This window comes from Larus michahellis, chromosome 25 (assembly GCF_964199755.1).
Source record: "Larus michahellis chromosome 25, bLarMic1.1, whole genome shotgun sequence".
NCBI classification, from domain to species: Eukaryota; Metazoa; Chordata; class Aves; order Charadriiformes; family Laridae; genus Larus; species Larus michahellis.
This window is the reverse complement of record NC_133920.1, coordinates 2,264,313-2,282,977: the sequence shown is the minus strand read 5'-3', so window position 1 is coordinate 2,282,977 and position 18,665 is coordinate 2,264,313. Positions and strand designations below refer to the sequence as shown.

General features: G+C 50.2%; 1 protein-coding gene across 13 annotated transcripts in view; it reads left to right on the top strand.

Annotated features, from left to right (window-relative positions):
• The window catches only part of BRD4 (bromodomain containing 4), a 79,219-nt gene that overhangs the window by 38,535 nt on the left and 22,019 nt on the right, over nucleotides 1–18,665 (top strand). For 10 of the 13 annotated variants that reach the window (XM_074566912.1, XM_074566916.1, XM_074566908.1 and 7 more), the window contains 7 exons: nucleotides 2,024–2,159; nucleotides 7,259–7,542; nucleotides 8,077–8,436; nucleotides 10,727–10,855; nucleotides 14,949–15,158; nucleotides 16,006–16,205; nucleotides 17,876–18,177. In XM_074566912.1, coding sequence (XP_074423013.1) covers nucleotides 2,024–2,159; nucleotides 7,259–7,542; nucleotides 8,077–8,436; nucleotides 10,727–10,855; nucleotides 14,949–15,158; nucleotides 16,006–16,205; nucleotides 17,876–18,177 — 1,621 coding nt within the window. The remainder of the gene's footprint in view (nucleotides 1–2,023; nucleotides 2,160–7,258; nucleotides 7,543–8,076; nucleotides 8,437–10,726; nucleotides 10,856–14,948; nucleotides 15,159–16,005; nucleotides 16,206–17,875; nucleotides 18,178–18,665) is intronic. The other 3 variants (XM_074566909.1, XM_074566921.1, XM_074566919.1) reach the window with 1 other exon arrangement.

The following is an 18,665-nucleotide window of genomic DNA, read 5'->3' as shown; positions in this document are numbered from 1 at the left end:
CTAGACATCATTTCTCCTTTTTTTTTTTTTTTTTCTTAAAAGGAAACTTTTAAGATTTTTCTTTGTGTCTGACTTAAGCAGAGCCACGAACGTTACCGAACAAATCCTCGAGAAAGTGGGGCTGGGCTTCGTGATTCTTTTTAAGAAGCCGACTTGAGGCTGGTTTGAAACTCTGAAATCTGGTAGGGGAAAAAAAACCAACGGGAATATACGGAGCGGCACGTTGGGTTTGTCACGCCTGACCCTGGCCTGGTTGTAGAAGATTCCGCTCCGGACAGTGAGAAACATCCCGAAAAGCATTTTATATAAACGGTTGTGCAACCTCCTTGGGGGGGCAGGAAAGGGTATCCACAGGGGTGAGGGGCATCCCAGGGCGTTTCCACAAACGGCGATCCACCGCAACCTGGGGGTGATGGTGAACCTGGGAGAGGTGGAGAAGGTTCTCCCAGAGGTGGCACCAGGCCGTACTGAGCGCCAGACGCTCGCTCGTTACCTTCTTAAGTAGCAAAAATGACAGCAAATAGCAAACGGAGGGTTTATCACCGTCCTCGAAGTCAGCGGGCCGTGGTCAGAGCCTCAGCCTCTCCAGCCTTTCCCTTCCCAACCGCTCCGGCCTTCCCACCTCTTGCCCGAGTGGTTCGGTTCCCCTTCGGTTTCTGCCCTCACATCTCACAGGTCTTTTCTCTCCATCCCCGTTGCTTCACCCTCATGCGCTTTGACCTTTTTTTTCCCCTCTTCCTCTCAGAAATATTGCACAAGACCTTCCTACTTTGGTCCAAATAAATAGTTGTTAGCAGTTTCGGTCCTTCAAGACCATCTCCTTGGCCATTGCCCTTCCTGGTTCAAGCCAGTCCGATGCAGCTGGAACGAGAATAGGCTCTTAAAGGCTTCAAATTATTAATATGCACCTGAAAGTCTTCTGCCACGTTCTCCCACCACGGTGACTTCCCCCTGCCGGCTTTCTCCCTGATCCCCTGCCCTCCCTGATCTTCACCTGTCTCCTCCAGGCTAGAAGGCCGAAAATCATCTAAAGAAACATCTTCGTGGACCTCACGGAGCCTGCAAACCATCAGCCGGGCAGGTTTGTCCGCGCCATCTCATGGGCGAGCGTGGTTTTAACCCTCCTCGTGCCCGTGGCAGAGACAGAGCTGCCTTCTCTTGGCGTCACCATGGCGTGACAGCGATGGCCACCGGTTTATCGTCTTCACAGCAATCCAGACTCTTGTTCTGTTGCTGCGTGCCCTTCCCTCTCCGGCAAATTTTATTAATAGCCACAAAACAACTTCAGACCTTCATATCTCTTGTCTCTTCTCCCCCGCGCTGCTTCAGGAGGCCCCCGGGCAGGAGATCTCCCCTTCTCTAGGCGTCCTCCTTTCTGTGTGCCTTGATCTTGGCAAACACAGGCTTCTCCTCCAGATCCGTAAGCGCCGCTTGGTGCCGGCCTCTCCTTCCGCGCCCATTTAGCAACAAGTAAAGGCTCCCAACAGCCAACTTCCTCCTTAAAAAACTCCTTTTTTAGGGAAAAAATCTCCTTGCAAGGCCGTGCTGAGCTCTTCTTGCGTTCTATGGAGAGACCTCTTCCGTGAGACCCACCATGTCGGGGGGATCTCTCGTGGTGGAAATGACCGGCTGGCTTAATCCAGCTCTTTCTTTTTCCACTTTTTCCCTCTTTTCCCTCCTCCCTTCATTTGGAAAACAGCTTTTGCCGCCTGCAGGTAACGCCTTGTGTGGGTTTATTCTCCGATACATCTCCTCAGTGATGGCCCTGCCCATCATCTGGTGGTACCTCTAAAGTGTAAGGGCTTCTGGGTGAGGATTTGTCCGTGCAGTTGGCACGTGGGACGGCATCCCGTACGCCTTTCCGCCGCGCCCCGATAAAACCAGCAGCGCTAAGGAGGGGGGAAAACACGGAGTCCTCTCTCTGGAAATATCTCTAGAGAGAAATTTGACATATATATTTATATAAAAGGCATCTGTTTCCATATATATTTTGCCTAATTTATGGTATCTGGTTTTCCTCCAGCCAGGGGATGACATAGTCTTAATGGCAGAAGCTCTAGAAAAGCTTTTCCTGCAGAAAATCTCCGAAATGACCCAGGAGGAAACGGAAATCGTTATAGCCCAGACGAAAGGACGAGGACGCGCGAGGAAGGAAGCAGGTAACGACGCTGGTTGGTACGACGTTCGCGGTTAAGCCACGCTCAACCCAACCCACTTTCGTCCTGCCTAAATTGGGGGGTTTAATTGGGGTGTTAATTAAAACCAGCCATCCTTCCATGGGATGTTGTCCGTTCCTTGCTTTATTGCGTGGGGCGTCTAAAATCGGGTGGGAAGGGGGAGGCTGCCTCGTCTCTCTGCCTGAGACTCTCTCTCCGGTGAACGGCAGAGCTGTGCCACGTCCTAAAGTCCCTCGTCGGTGCCTTCTGGGCATCATTTTTGGGGGAGGAGGAGCGCTGGGGACAGACTCTGTCATAAATACAGTGCTGCTAAGGCACGTGGATTTATAGCGCTGGTGAAACGTCCTCGTTCCTGGCTTTTCCATGAAGGTGAATGTTGAGAGCGATAGGAAAATGTTTAATTTCTGCTGTCACGGAGCCAAGATGATGAAATAGCCCTCGCAGCACCTCGAGGGTAAAGTCCAGTTGTTGAAAGGCCACGTGAATTCCGTTGTGTCGGACCTCTTGGAGTTTCACAGCCGCGTTTCGCGTCCTCCTGGATGGACTCGGCGCCCTAAAAAAGTTGCGTTGTGTTCGAAAAGCATCGGTGACGCCATCAGTGACACAACGTGTCGGCTACAGGGGGAATCCTGGTGCGGAGAACGTCAGGAAGTTCTCTCCTGTGAGGGCGGTGAGCCCCTGGCCCAGGTTGCCCAGAGAAGCTGTGGCTGCCCCATCCCTGGAGGGGTTCAAGGCCAGGTTGGCCGGGGCTTGGAGCAACCTGGGCTGGTGGGAGGTGTCCCTGCCCAGGGCAGGGGATGCCACTGGGGGGTCTTTGTGGTCCCTTCCAACCCAAACCATTCCATGATTGTAACCCGCACCGGTGCGGGGGGTTATTCCTCCCAAGGTGCAGGACCCTACGCTTGCCCTTGTTGAACTTCACGAGGTTCTTCTCCGCCCAGCTCTCCAGCCTGCCCAGGTCTCACTGGATGGTGGCACGGCCTTGTGGTGTGTCAGCCACTCCTCATCCAGGTCGTTGATATGTTGAACAAGACTGGACCCAGTACTGACCCCTGAGGACCACCAGTAGCCACTTCACTGTCCACTCGTCCGGCACTCGCTTCCAACCCTTACCTAGGAGGATGTTACGGGAGACGGCACTGAAGTCGAGGTAGACAACGTCCACGGCTCTCCACTCATCTCCCCAGCCCGTCATGCCATCGTAGGTTATCCCATATATAACTTAAGGTTCTCATTATCTCATTTTTTTGGAATACCAACCATTCACCAGGCTCCACGCCAGCTGCCGACGCCGTCGCATCGTTCCTCAGAGGGTTGAGAACATCCTGGCTGTGACTTGGATCTCAGCAGCGTCTCATCGCATACGGCCACTTTGGTTTTGAGATTTCTTGATTTTTAACGTTTCTCGTCTCCGTCTTGTCTCATTCTCATCCTTTTAACCCAAACGCTGTGCGATACCAAGGAAAATGGCACATGCAGGACCGTCCCCGAGCTTCTGTCCCCAAAAAAAGATGTTTTCACCGTATTTACTGCCTGCGAGCTGGCGCGAGCATCCTGCGGCCCTTCTGGAACGCTGTGAATCCTCATGTCTCCTCCCAGCTCAGCCTTGGACTGGTGGCGCTGGGATCCCAACAGGTTATTTTCCCAGTTTTACTGGAAAATCAGCGTGGCCAGGGAGCTTGAGCGTTGACCCGCGAAGGGTTTGGGGCCCAGTTGTCAGGGTAATAAAGAAGAAATCGGTCTCCGGTAGCTGTCGAATGTTGTTCAGTAGCTGTTGGAAGAGAAAACCTTTCTGCACTGCCATCGCCCGGACAGCGCGTGCAAATTCAAACCACCAATATTTGCTAAATCCCCCGAGTTTTCCCCGATTTATTACCGAGAGGCGTCATCTTTCTGCATAGAGGGACGTCATACCAGTTTCAGAACATCTTTTCATCTAAAACACCAAGGAACAAAAAAAGGGTTGTGGAGCCAAATGTCTCAAACTGCTTTAATCATTTTGGCTTTATTTTCTTTTCCCTTCCCCTGGCGTTTTTGGCCGTCTCTGTCTCTCTCCGTTACAGGTCTGTGTGTGTCTCCGCGCGTGTTTTTCTTGCACAGCTCTTAATTCTCCGTCTCTACGTGTCATTGAGTCCTTTCGGCTTCATGACATCCAGCTTTTGAAGCACCAGCAAACCCAACTTGTGGGTTTTTCTGCGCGTGACCAAGTCGTGATTATTTGGTAGCTAAGATTTTTTTAAATTACTGCTTTTTTTTTAGGCGCTATGCCTCGTATTCCGATACTGTGCACGGGGAGAAGCTCTCCTTGGCTAGAAAATTATTGGCCATCCCCTTTCTCAGCATCTCCTGGAAGGAGAAGTGATGAGGTTGTCTGTAGAGAAGATCTTTTTGCCTCCACGGCGTAGAGAGGCGCCTACGGACTCGGGTCTCCTCCTCTGCCACCACCCCTACAGCGGGTATAACGCGTCGGTCCCCACCCGAGCGCGTCACCCTCCCGCTCTTCGCACTGTAGCGTTGACCACCGTAGGTCAGCCGGAAACCATAGGTGGGCTGGAGCATCCCACGCCTCGTGCCGCTACGTTGTGATTTGTTATAGCGAATAACAGACTAGAGTATATTTACTGTCTGGAATAGTGAGGACCTGCGAGATCGTTTCCCTCCAGTCTGCTGCGCCTCCTGTTACATCACATCGTGCGCAAAGTCCAGCGTATAATAAGCGATTTGGGGTTAAATTGTTGAAAAGCAGGTGCGGTGCTGGTCGGAACGCTATGCTGCAGCCCCCCCCGGCGGGTTTCTGCTGGAGATCTCAAGCTCCTGCGCAAGGCAGGAGGAGAAACGTGTCGGCTTTGCCTCAGTGATGCAGAGCTGCTTCACGGTCCCAGCAGGCTCCACGAGATCCCAGCAGGACCCACAGGATCCCAGCAGGACCACAGGATCCCGGCAGGCCCCACAAGATCCTGACAGGAGCCACGGGATCCCAGCAGGACTCACACGATCCCTGCTGTGCGAACGGGATCCCAGTTGGACACATGAGATCCCAGCAGGACCTACGAGATCCCAGCAGGACCACAGGATCCCGGCAGGTCCCATGAGATCCCAGCAGGCTCCACAAGATCCTGACAGGAGCCACAGGATCCCAGCAGGACTCACAGGATCCCTGCTGTGCGAACAGGATCCCAGCTGGACGCATGAGATCCCAGCAGGACCCACGAGATCCCAGCAGGACCACAGGATCCCGGCAGGACCCATGAGGTCCCAGCAGGACCACAGGATCCCAGCAGGCCCCACAAGATCCCAGCAGGACCCATTAGATCCCGGCAGGCCCCACAAGATCCTGACAGGAGCCACGGGATCCCAGCAGGACTCACAGGATCCCTGCCGTGCGAACGGGATCCCAGCTGGACGCATGAGATCCCAGCAGGACCCACGAGATCACAGCAGGACCACAGGATCCCGGTAGGCCCCACAAGATCCCACCAGGACTTTGGGATCCCAGCAGGACCACAAGATCCCGGCAGGACCCATGAGATCCCAGCAGGACCCACGAGATCACAGCAGGACCACAGGATCCCGGTAGGCCCCACAAGATCCCACCAGGACTTTGGGATCCCAGCAGGACCACAGGATCCCGGCAGGACCCATGAGATCGCAGCAGGACCCACGAGATCACAGCAGGACCACAGGATCCCGGTAGGCCCCACAAGATCCCACCAGGACTTTGGGATCCCAGCAGGACCACAGGATCCCGGCAGGACCCATGAGATCCCAGCAGGACCCACGAGATCACAGCAGGACCACAGGATCCCAGTAGGCCCCACAAGATCGCACCAGGACTTTGGGATCCCAGCAGGACCGTGAGATCCCAGCAGGACCACAGGATCCCAGCAGGACCCACGAGATCCCAGCAGGACCATGGGATCCCAGCAGGACCACAGGATCGTGGCAGGAACCACGGGATCCCAGCAGGACCACGGGATCCCAGCAGGACCCACGAGATCCCAGCAGGACCATGGGATCCCAGCAGGACCACAGGATCGTGGCAGGAACCATGGGATCCCAGCAGGACCACGGGATCCCTCTGGCTACGTGTCCCCCCGCTGCTGCAGAGAGCACTCCGGTGTCACTTTGCGGGGAGAACAGGATGAAAACTCCGGGTTTTATCGTTTTTGGCAGGAATCGGCTCCTAGTTGAGCATCTCTTAATAAAGGCGACATTTTTCTAGCGGGATTGCAGGAATCGCAGCTCCTGGGGGCGGATCGGGAGCCAGTCTGGCTGCGATTCTTTTCTAATTAATTATTTTTTGGGAGTGATTCTTGGAAGAGGGGTTGGAATTATTGCTAACGAGGTACGTCTGATTCCTGGCAGAGGCTGCCCAAACCTTCTCCGGACTTTGGGGTTGATGTCACGTTGCTGAAGCAGGGTGGTGTGTCCCAGCGTTCCCCCTTTTCCATGCCGGAAGGTTCGGAAGCTTGGTCAAAGCTTCACCCAGCGGCAGCTCCAGCGAGGAGGTGACATCGCCAGTGCCACCAGAAGGTGACGTTTCCAACCTCATGTCCCAGCCTCTCTGGTGGCTCCGTGTTTGAAACGAGGACTCCAGCCGTCGGGAGAGATTCCCCCGGACAGTGCCGTGACTTGAGTCACCAAGAATTAAGAAACTCTTCTTGATACCAGAGCACAAAATCGCTCCCGAAGGAGGAGCTGCCCAAGTTTGGCTCCAAAATGATGATAGTCAAGAACCGTTTCCTAGGAAAAAGCAGGAAAAGATGCGCTCGAGTGCCTCGTGTGAAGGGAAGGCGGGGAGAGGAGATGCCTTTGGCCTGATCTTGGTCTTTCTCTGGAGGGGTTTTGGCGCAGTTCGGTCCTGAGCTGCTTCGCCATTTCACCGCGCGAGCTGTAAAAACAATCGTCCTGAAGGAAAACCACTCCCTGGCCGGTTGCTCAAGAGCAGGAACTGCAAGATCTTAATTACCTAATGAACAATGTTCTTTAAACGGTCTTATTACAAAACGTTAATTGTTTTTCCCGTTAAAATGACAAAGTTTGAAGGGAGAAACAACCTTCTCTTTCTTTTCTCTTGGCAGTGACATCCAAACCAGGATCATCCACGGTACCGAACGCAACCCAAGCATCCTCCCCGGCGCAGACGCAGGCGCCGCAGCAGAACCTCCAGTCGGTGCAGACGACTCATTCCTTTCCTTCCGTCACCCCCGACCTCATCGTCCAGACGCCCGTCATGACGATGGTGCCTCCTCAACCTCCTGCGCCACCTCCACCGGCCCCCCAGGCCCCCGCGCCGCCGGCCCCGGCTCCCCAACCCATCCAGCCTCACCCTCCCGTTATCCCAACGCCCGCCCAGCCCGTGAAGGTGAGTCATTCCTTAATTATCTTAACCTGACGGCTTTAATTGTCTTCACGGCGTAGAAGCGCCGTGGTTGGTCAAGCGGTTGCTGTTTGCTTTGCTGCCGGAGTCTCATTTTAAGCCAAACAGCCGCAGTTTGGTCAAAAAAATCATGGTTTGAGAAACTTGAGGAGCCTGCGGTGACCCTCTCTGACACCGGTTAACGTTAGCCGCGGGGAATTCCACCCAGGTTTGCGTGGAAACCTCGTTCATCCGCTTAAAACTTTCTTTCCTTGAGCTTTATGTGACTCGGGAAGAAAATCTTGAGTTGCTGAAGTGACTCATGCCCTTGACCTTTGGTGGTACGGCAGAGATAATCCATGTGTTTCTCTGCCGAGCTCCACACAGGTCAACAACATCTCAATAGTTTTGGAAGGGCTTCCAAAGTCCTTCTCGTCACAAGCGCTGGTGAACCCGAGTCAACGCTCCGAGAAACGCAACTCACTTCAAGCCCAGAAGTACGATGCCCAAATTAATAATGCTTTATTTGCTCGGTTATAGACAAAAAAAGGGGTGAAGAGGAAAGCAGACACCACCACGCCGACGACCATCGACCCAATCCATGAATCGTCATCGTTGCCCGCCGAACCCAAGTCCACCAAGCTGGGTCCGCGTCGGGAAAGCAGCCGCCCGGTGAAGCCTCCAAAGAAGGACGTTCCAGACTCTCAACAGCACGTGGTAGAAAAGAGTAGCAAAATCTCCGAGCAGTTAAAATACTGCAGCGGCATCATCAAAGAGATGTTCGCCAAGAAACACGCTGCCTACGCCTGGCCCTTCTACAAACCTGTGGATGTGGAAGCACTGGGACTGCACGATTATTGCGATATCATTAAACATCCCATGGATCTGAGCACAATCAAAGTAAGCTCAGGTGTAGAGGAGGGGGAGGTCGGGGGTCTGAGAGGAGAAAAAACAGATGATTTTTCGCCCCGCGCGTGCGCACCAGGCGTCCTCAGATGTCTGCCGGATTTATTTTGGCCGTAGGTTTCTGGTACATTCGGTCTCTCTTTTCTTCTTCTCTTGGTTGGTATCGTGACATTTGGGAAAAACAAACAAGCCGGCATCCTTCCAGACGGGCTCTTAGGAAACGCTCGCACGGGGTTTTTTATAGAAAATTTCCATTACTGTATAAATCTGCTCTTTCTTTTTAGGCCAGGAGATGGCCTCAGAGAGCGTAAATCACAGGAATAAGGGGATTTGCTTTACACCAACCCCATTCTCAATTCTTTTTAAAATAAAGGCCCATCTTTCCGAAGTTGTCTTGTCTAAATCGTTCTTCTGTTGAGCACAGGTAGTTCCCTCTGGTTGAAAATCGCTTCATTTTAAAGAACAGATGCGAATTCATCCACGCTTCCCCTTGGAACGTTAATTCATTATTAGAGTTGTTTAATTTTTAAAGGCCACTGCAAAGTCGTCCCTTGAAATGTTAATTCAGGATTTCGAAGTCAAACTTTTTAGCTGGGAAACCTGAATTTGTTATTTGGAAATCTTCTTTAACTTCTTGGTTATCAAATGTTAATTCGTTATTTTGAAGTCCAACTTCAGCCATGAAAGCTTAATTCCTTATTTGAATATCTTTCATTTTTTAGTTATCAAACCTTAGTTCACTATTTAGAACTCTAACTTTTTAGTTAGAGGTTTAGTTAAATTCATCATTTAAAAGTCTTTAACTTTTTTTCGCCCACTTTGTTTCTGGGTTTTCAAACCCGAGGAGCGAGTTTTCCCTTCCCGCAGTCGCAGCAGGGCTGAAGCCGCCGTGGCTCTTCCTTCGTCACGGCGTTTCCGACCTCGCGGATCTTGATGGGCCAAACCTTGGGGCCGCCGAATTCCATTCTTGGCGTTCTCCTTTCTCCTCCGGACTGGCCGGCCATGAGCATTAGGTCTTGCACGTCAGGAGCTGCCTGTACGTCTCACTGCCCAACTCTCTGGCAGGGCTGCGTGTCTGAGGTCACCCTTGGCAGATGTTGCCGAGACAGCTGTTGGAACGTTCTCCGTCTTCCAGTTGTCCAACCCGACCCCGCTTTCCCAGGGAGGGAGAAGGAGGCGTGAAGCTTCTCTTGGCTCAGCTGGCGTTGCCACAGCTGGATGCGACACTAGGAGCAATGAGGGGTCATCTCAAGGCTGTGTCCACCTGGATCCGTTCTCCCGGCTCCACGTAGGCTTGGGACAGGAGCAGGTCACTGTAGAGCAGGTCTGTGCCCTCCTGGGTTGGAGGTCCAAGCTGTAGAGACACCAACTTGGTTCCTGGAGGAAGGGGGATGGTTGAAAGCAGGTGAGGTGGTTGAATCCTGTCCCCTGCGTCCACAAAGTCATCGTTCATCGTTGGGTGAAGGACCATCCTGGTGTCTTCTGTCCCTCCGACCATTTAAACAACTCTTGAGGTCTTCCTTCTGGGGGATCGATCTGAGCAAAGCCCACCGTATTCTTGTGCTAACGCAGGATCTTGGGCACACGGGGAGGTTCAGCCCTTCTTGGTTGAGGTCAGGTGGAGCCAGGGTTCGTACTCATGGCCTTCAACACTGTTCTTCTTCGCAGCATCTCCATCCGGTTCTTCATCCAAATCGCCTGGCTGCTGTCAGCCACGTAGACAGTGAGAAGGTGGCTCGGAGAACACGTTGTCCTCTTCTGAGCATCACTGAGGATGCCCACAGTCAGCTCTTATTTTTTTATAAACCGTCTACAATCCTTCATTCGACCACCGTTGATGATTCTTTTGACCAAAATTAGTCATTATTTTTTTTTAACCATCCACAATCCTTCATTTGACCAACACTGATTGTTCTTTTGACCAAAATTAGTTATCTTTTACACACCATCCCCAGTCCTTCATTTGACCAAAATTGATTATTCTTTTGACCAGAATTAGTCATTATTTTTTTATAAACCATCCACAGTCCTTCATTCGACCAAAATTGATCATTCTTTTGACCAAAATTAGTCATTTTTTAATAAACAGTCCATCCATAATCCTTCATTTGACCAAAACTGATCATTCTTTTGACCAAAACTAGTCATTCCAACGTAGGGAGAAAACAGGTGCGTGAAATCCGTGGGCGCCACAGGGATGTGTTTATTCAATCCATGGATTTGGTGTATTTGGTTAACAGCAGAGAGTTTTGTTGGTTTTCTTTCCCTTTCCCCTCCTTTCTAGTCTAAACTGGAGAACCGGGAATACCGAGATGCTCAGGAATTTGCGGCCGACGTCCGATTGATGTTCTCCAATTGCTATAAGTACAACCCCGCTGATCACGAGGTGGTGGCCATGGCACGGAAACTGCAGGTAAGGACGCGCGTTGTCGCGGCCCGTTTCGTTTTTGACAAACGCTGGCGTCTCTCTTGGCATATATTTCCAGCACAAAGGCCACGTAGTCTTGAAATAACCCCCAAAAACGCCAGCGTGGTAGATAATGGTAAAAAACCGATACTTTTTGCTGTAGAAGTGATGGAAGGAGCGAGCCGACTCAGCCCAATTTGCTTCTTCAAACTCTTTATTTTGTTTAATTTGCCTTTTTTGTGTCGTCGTACCTTTTTGCTGAAGGAGTAGAAAGGAAGAGCGCGGCTCCAAAATGTCACTTTTCTCCCCAAAACACCTAGAAAGAAAAGAATCAACGGTACCTGCGTGGTTGTGCTTTTTTAATTACGCCTTCCCTCATTTTACGGTGAAGTTTTCTGCTCTCCGCTCGTTCCTGAAGGGTTTGTAATTAAAAGAATTAGCTGATAAAGAAGCCGCACGTCTTGAACGAAGAGCTTGGCTTCATCCACGCGTTCCGCCACTCCCCAGAATCTTCGCAGTTCCCTCGTTTCTCGATAATTCGGAGCTGCTGCGTGGCGTCACCCGGTCGAAGCAGGGAAAAATGCTTCGCCGCGAGCGGATCTGGGAGAGACGGTGGAGAAAACCGGCCTGGATTGCTTTAAACTTCAAAAAAACTGGCTGAGGAAGGGACTGAGTTACACCCGAAAGCAGCGGAGACCTGGGGAAAAACTGTTAGGTTGGGGGAAAAGCTATTCAACTGGGGGGAAATGCTATTAAATTGGAGGGGAAAGCTATTAAATTGGAAGGGAAGCTGTTAAATTGGGGGGAAAGCTATTAAATTATGGGGGGAAAGCTAATAAATTGGGGGGAAAAGCTATTAACCTGAGGGGAAGCTCTTAAGTTGGAGGGAAAGTTATTAAATTGGGGGGAAAAACTTAGGTTACAGGACGTTTGACTCAAGAAAACAACCCCAAAAACTGGGAGGAACTGGATATTAAAAGCTCGGCTGGATTTTTCTAACTGGAAATCCCGCGTCAAAACCCTCTGTGTGACGTAGAGGGATTTCACTCGAGGAAAATTGCCGGCTCCTGAAAAGGCTGCCAGATGTTTCCCTTCGACCCAGATGTGAAGCTGCGGCCGAGGGTTGAGGAAACAAAGCTGTGGTTTTAGGCACTCTTAGCATTTTTCATTGGGTTTTTTTAATAAAAATCCAGCTCAGGTTTGGGCTGGTTTAATTTGAGCTGAGTAGATGTGTGTTGCGGCTTGCTTTTAGCGTGAGTTTCGTCGAATTCGTTGTCTTCGTATTTTTTTCTGGATTTTATGGGAAGAAAAACCTGGAAAACTCGCCGCTTGCCCTCTGGCTGCTCTTTTTCTCCTTGTTTTACTCTACCGAAGGACGTCGCAGCCTCTTTAAACGACGTCTCGGAGCATTTTCCAACCAGCAGCAGAATGAATCCGATTTGAAATTCCAGTCACTCCTCTCGCAGGCTGCCAAGCGCTGAGTAGTTGGACGGAAACTTGGGATTTTTCTGTTCTTTGGGATTTTTCACCCTTGTTTTTTTTTGAGGAAAGTCCTCAGCGACCGGCATTGCCAGGTGATGCCGTCTGGAGCGAGGGCTGTATGAAATCAGGATTTCACCCGCATCGATCCCCTGGACGAGCTCGGGAACACGTCCCCGCACGGAGCAACCGCTCGGGGAAACTGGATTTCTGGCATGAAGAGGAAAAAAGGGCGTTTTTGACTGTAGAAGTCCCCCAAAAATGGGCGTTAAACATTGGGGCAGCCCCGTGGTGGGGATGCGACGGAGGCTGGTACCAAAATACCAGCTGGATCCTGCTCCCCACCTGCTGACGCCAGGGGTGTCGCTTCTCCCTCTGCTTTTCCTCTGCTGAGAAAATTGTTCTCAAAAATAAAAATGAAGAAAGGGGTTTCTGGAGCGCTGCTGAGGTTTGGAAAGAAGGCTGAGGATTCAAGTTTGGGCTTGAGCCTCCCATAAAGAAAATCTACGCGGCGTCTTGCTCAACAAGACGCTGCGTTGTCCCTCCGTCCTGGCAACGTCCGCCACTGAAATAACTCGTTTTTCCACTTTTTGTTACTTCTTCATCGTCGCTTCTTGGATCTTCAGGGCTAACGCCAGCTCCTGGAAGAGATTTATGGTTTATGTTTGGCCAGGTGAGCGCTACAGGTGATGTACAAACCAGTAGCAGGAAGAATCCCTGATTAATAAGGCATTAATTAGCTCATTATCCGCTCCCAGGGTTTTCTCTTCCATCCATTCCTGGGTGGATTTTTAGGAATCTCCCAGCTGCCGAGGGCTTTTCTTAACCCGGCTGCTTCTGAATGGATGGATTGTTTTTTAACTTCACACCAAGGACCTTTAAATTAGCTTTCCTGTTAATTAGAAGACTAAATAGGTATAAAAAAACTAGGAAGGTTTTATTTCTGACTCTTAAAACTCGAGTGTATGGGGTGGCGCAGCCGTGCCTGCTGGTGATAATCAAGAACCGGACTTTCTGGTTGATGGAAAACAATAATTAGGTTGTAAACACTCATTAAGTGCAGTGATTCACTGACAATTAAATGTGCATCCCACGAGCGATGCCGTCGCTGGAAGAGCTCGGCAATCTCTCCTTTTTCCTCCGGCGTTTTTCTGCTCCTTCCCTTGAAATTTGAGCCTGAGCGCGAACGTGAACGGAACGGCATTTCTGCCAGCAGGTGGAGGCAGCAAAGCAACATCCCCAGCGCCTGGAAAACCTGAAAAAATGCCCCAAATAAAGGCACGAGGAGGCTGAGGATGGAGAAATACGGTCCAACAACGCTCCGCCTGCTCGCGTTTTAAGAAGGAAAACGCAAAAACAATGGGAAGAGCCCAACAGGTCCTTAAAATCTCAAGGATGAGCCTCAAGTAGAAGAGCTGGAAGCCTCCAGGAAGGAAAACATCGCTTGAGCGATGAGTTAAAACAGCGTGATTGGATATCACGGGGTGTTTGGTTTGTTGAAGGATTTTGGATAAGTTGTATAAATCCGTATGACCGTGCGCACACGGTTAATATTTACGGTCCGTTGGGCTTCAGAAAGGAATCATGGATCTTCTCCGATGGTTTCCCGGTCCCAGCCACACACCCAGGACTTGGGAAATATCAAAAATAAATACTAACTGTAGCCTGAAAGTCAAACCTTTGGGCAGGAGGAGAAATTATCTTTTATTTTCTTAGGATTCGGCATTGAAGAGGTGGACGCTGACGCTTGGGTTGTCCTTCCCACCATCGCTTGAGTCATCTTCTGGGAGTTCCCGGTCTCCTTACGGGCTCCAAAAGGAGTTGCTAAGCTCCAAAATAAGTGCCTGAGCACCTACAAGGAGGTGAATCGAGCCCATTTTCGGGTCTCATCTTGTAGGAGATGCTAAAAAATGGCATTTTCTTGTCTGCAAGTGCACGGCCCTTCACAAGGTGGCACCTTGGGGAAAAAAAAATCTCTTTTTGGGTGCAGGTGGCACTCGTTTTTCTTCTGGGAAACTAAAAAAACACATTCAAAACTCTTCCTTCAAACAAAGTCAAGAGGCTCCAAGCAATACAGCCAGGATCTAAACGCAACCAGGGTGTCCCACCTTATCTGCCTTGTCTTAGGTTTAAATGAAAATGGATTTTGGTGTCAAGTTTTAGGAGAAAAAAGGCGTTTCACATCATTGGGATAAGTGGAATTCAACCAGCTCCGCACACATCGCTCTTGAGGATAACGGGAAACGCCCTTACGCGAGGGTTTGGGTTGAATTGAGGTGGTTTTCGCAGGGCGTGGGTTGGGAAAATCCAGGCTTGGTGAAAAGAAGAGGGAATTGCAGCAGCTGATGTCGAGGATCTCAAGAACCTGCACGATGCGGCTTTTAAATGAGTCTCATCCTTCTTGCCGGTAATTTTTTTCCCCCAGAACCATCTTGGAGACGGTCAAAATTCCAAGTGGACTTGGAGCTTTCAGGAAATCCTCTTGTCTGCGCCAGCGCGGTGTGTCGATTGCTTGGGTAGAGACCACAAGTCTGTAGGGACCAGCCTGGAGATCGCAACCACACTTGGCAGCATCCCGCTTTGCCAAACCTTGCGTTTATTTTTCCCCTTGTATTTTCAGGACGTGTTCGAGATGCGCTTCGCCAAGATGCCGGATGAACCAGAAGAACCTGTGATTCCAGCTTCTTCTCCCGTGGTGGTGCCACCTCCCACCAAGGTGGCTCCCCCTTCGTCTAGCGACAGCAGCAGCGATAGCTCCTCCGACAGCGACAGCTCGTCGGATGACTCCGAGGAAGAGCGAGCTCAGCGGTTAGCGGAGCTCCAGGAACAGGTACCGCGATGGATGTGGGGGTGTCCCTTCTTCTGGAACTTGGTGGCCTCGGGGCCTTTGCTCAAAGCTGTAGACTTTCTAGTTGTACAATAGTGGCCATCAGCTGCAAAGTGCGCCAAAATTGTTAGTTTTCAAGTGATGCACAAAGGAATTGGGTGGTTTTTTCAGGCTGGTCCTTCCAGTTCCTGGTAGGACACGCCAAGGTGGTCCCCGGTGGCACGTCATTGCTGCCTGCCCTTGGGTGGTGTCTTCTGAGCAGGCAGGACATGGGCTGGAGCAAGGATTTACCCAACGTGGGGGAAGCCGGTGAGATAACGAGCCACGCTCCTTATCTCCCGCATCCTTACGGCGTCATTAGCGCTGGTAATTAAAGCATCGCTGGTGCTGACGAAGCGAGCAGCCCACTTCTGCCTGAGCGAGGAGAAATACCCCTAAAGAGGTTGTCTCCGTCCTCTCCCAGTGGTCAATAATTCAATATACAGAAATCAGGGTGCGATGAAAAGCTGGAAGAACCGACATAGTTAATGTCAGAAGATAAGAAAGCGTTAGGCAGCAGAGATAAAAGTTAATTAATATGACTTTGCTCAAAGCCGTAGACTTTCTAGTTGTACCGTAGTGACCATCAGCTGGAAAATGCTCCCAAAATTGTTAGTTTTCAAGCAAAGCACGAAGGAATTGTGGGGTTTTTTTTCAAGATGGTCCTTCTGGTTCCTGGTAGGACACACCAAGGTGGTCCCCACCGGCAGGAGTTTGCTGCCTGCCCTTGGGTGGTGTAGAAAAAAGTTAATTAATATGGAAAAGGAGGAGGCGCCGGGTAAAAGTATCTTGATCTTCGTGTGTCTCTCAGCTTAAAGCGGTGCACGAGCAGCTCGCAGCCCTGTCCCAGCCCCAGCAGAACAAACCAAAGAAAAAAGAGAAAGACAAGAAGGAGAAGAAGAAGGAGAAGCACAAAAAGAAGGAGGAGCTGGAAGACGCCAAGAAGAGCAAAGCCAAGGAACCGCCAACCAAGAAGGCCAAGAAAAGCAACAGCAACAGCAGTACCTCCAGGTCAGCCCTGTCCCTCTTCCGTCCTCTTTTAACGCACGGCACTTCTGATTTTTCATTTCTTTTTGCTAATTAACTTAATTCTTGATGAGTAACGCCCCAGGGCTGACTCGCCGCGAGCCTCTCGCCTCCGTAGGCGTTGCTCGCGGTCACGTTGTGGTTTTCGGGGCGGATGCTTTTCCCCGTGGCTGCCGTGAATGTGCCGAGTACAGGAAAGAGGGGAAAAAAAGATCACGTGGAGTCGCGTTATTGGCTCAAATCTTCTCATTTTTCCTCCCTGTCCCTTCATTTTTGGAAGCCGTAGGTTTCACATTTAAGAGGTAAGGTGCCAAGAGCCCCCGTCTGCTGCCGGCTCGAAGGGGAGGCAGGATTTTAGGATTTAACCCAAGGCGAAAAAGAGTTATTTGGCGTATTTCTCTGTAATGAGATGAAATTAAGGAAGAAGGAAATAAGGAACGAAATCTTGGAGCTTGTCTCTGTCCCCAGGCCTCACCGCAGCATTCGGTGTCTTCAGACGTTGGAATAAACCCCAGCAGGTTAATTTAGGGAAATGGATTGTCTGTGACTCCATTAACCTCTTCTTTTCTAATTCGGGGGTGATTTTCTACCCAGACTTCGCTTATTAATTGCGTTAACACTGAATCCGTTGCAAACGGTGAGATAAACATCTAGGAATCTACCTCCGTAGCGTGGAGAACCCCCAGGGTGATGGCAAGGAGTCCCCGTAGCTGGGTTTTTCCCTTCTTAGGAACATATTTTTTTGCGGATGCTGGGTTTTACCTCTCCGTACGGGCTCTCAGGCTCCCAAACACCCCGACCTCTTGCTGTTCCCGGCGAGAAACGGGCAGCATCGGTTGAGCCTTGGTCCATCCAAGTGCGGATGTAAAGGAAATTCCCCTCTGGAGCTGCTCCTGCTTTTCAGAATTATCTCCTGGAGCTGCTTGTTTCTTTGGGAGAGCAAGAGTTGGGATGGGTAGCTCAACCTTGGGAGTCTACAGCAGGTTCAGCTCAACCTTGGGGTGTCTTAACAGCGGGTTGAGCTCAACCTTGGGTGTCTACAGCAGGTTCAGCTCAACCTTGGGTGTCTACAGCAGGTTGAGCTCACCTTAGGTGTCTACAGTGGGTTGACCTCAACCATCTTGTCTAAGAGCAAGTTGAGCTCAACTTTGGGGTTTCTACAGTAGGTTGAGCTGAACCTTGGGTGTCCTACAGCAGGTTGAGCTCAATTTTGGGCGTCTGCAGCGGGTTGAGCTCAACCTTGGGTGTCTAGAACAGGTTGAGCTCAACCTTCTTGTCTGAGACCAAGTTGAGCTCAACCATGGGTGTCTGCAGCATGTTGAGCTCAACCTTGGATGTCTACAGCAGGTTCAGCTCAACCTTGGGTGTCTACAGCAGGTTGAGCTCAATTTTGGGCATCTGCAGCAGGTTGAGCTCAACCTTGGGTGTCTAATGGTAATTTGAGCTCAACCTTCTTGTCTAAGAGCAAGTTGAGCTCAGCTCTCTGCGTCCCAGCCTCATGGTCGAGCTTTCATGCTCAAGCTTCACATGAGAAAAGATGGATGGAAAGTAAAAATATGAAAAATGGAGCGATTTGGTGGTTCCGTTGAAGAGGTTGGACCCAAGCGGCTGCTTGCGGCGTGATTCTTTAATAACGTTTTTTAATTGTTCTTAAGTAGTAAGAAGGAGCCGGTGGCGGTGAAGAACAGCAAACCCCCTCCCGCCTACGAGTCGGAGGAGGAGGAGAAGTGCAAGCCCATGTCCTACGAGGAGAAGCGGCAGCTCAGCCTGGACATCAACAAACTGCCCGGCGAGAAGCTGGGTCGCGTCGTCCACATCATCCAGTCGCGAGAGCCCTCGCTCAAGAACTCCAACCCCGACGAGATCGAGATCGACTTCGAGACCTTGAAACCATCCACCCTGCGGGAGCTGGAGAGATACGTCACGTCCTGTTTGCGCAAGAAGAGGAAACCTCAAGGTACTTTTTTGCCTCAAAATCCGGTTTTTCCCCTTATTTGAGCGATGGTTTCCCAGGTGGAGAATGGGGAGGAAAAAGGATGGGGGCGGGGATTTCGGCGCTCGATGCCCTTGTCCAGTGAAAAAGAGGATTTCATTTCTTTTGTTTAATTTTTTTTTTTTCAAATTTTTTCAAGTTGCATTTAATTTTTTAAGATGTTTAAATATTTAATTTTATTTACTTTTCAATTTTTTAGGGTTTCTTTAAGTTTTTGCTGTTTTCCAATATTTAATTTTCTTCAAATTCTAAATTTTCATTTTAAGTTTCTTCAATTTTTAAACGTTCATTTTCTTTAATTTTTAGATTTTTAGATTTTTAGGTTTTAAAATGTTATTTACTTTTACTTTTTAAATTATGTCATTTTATTTAACTGTCTTTAATTTTATTTAAGCTTTACATTTTTAGATCTTTTTAAGTTTTATTTCATTTCTTTCATTTTTAAACGTCGA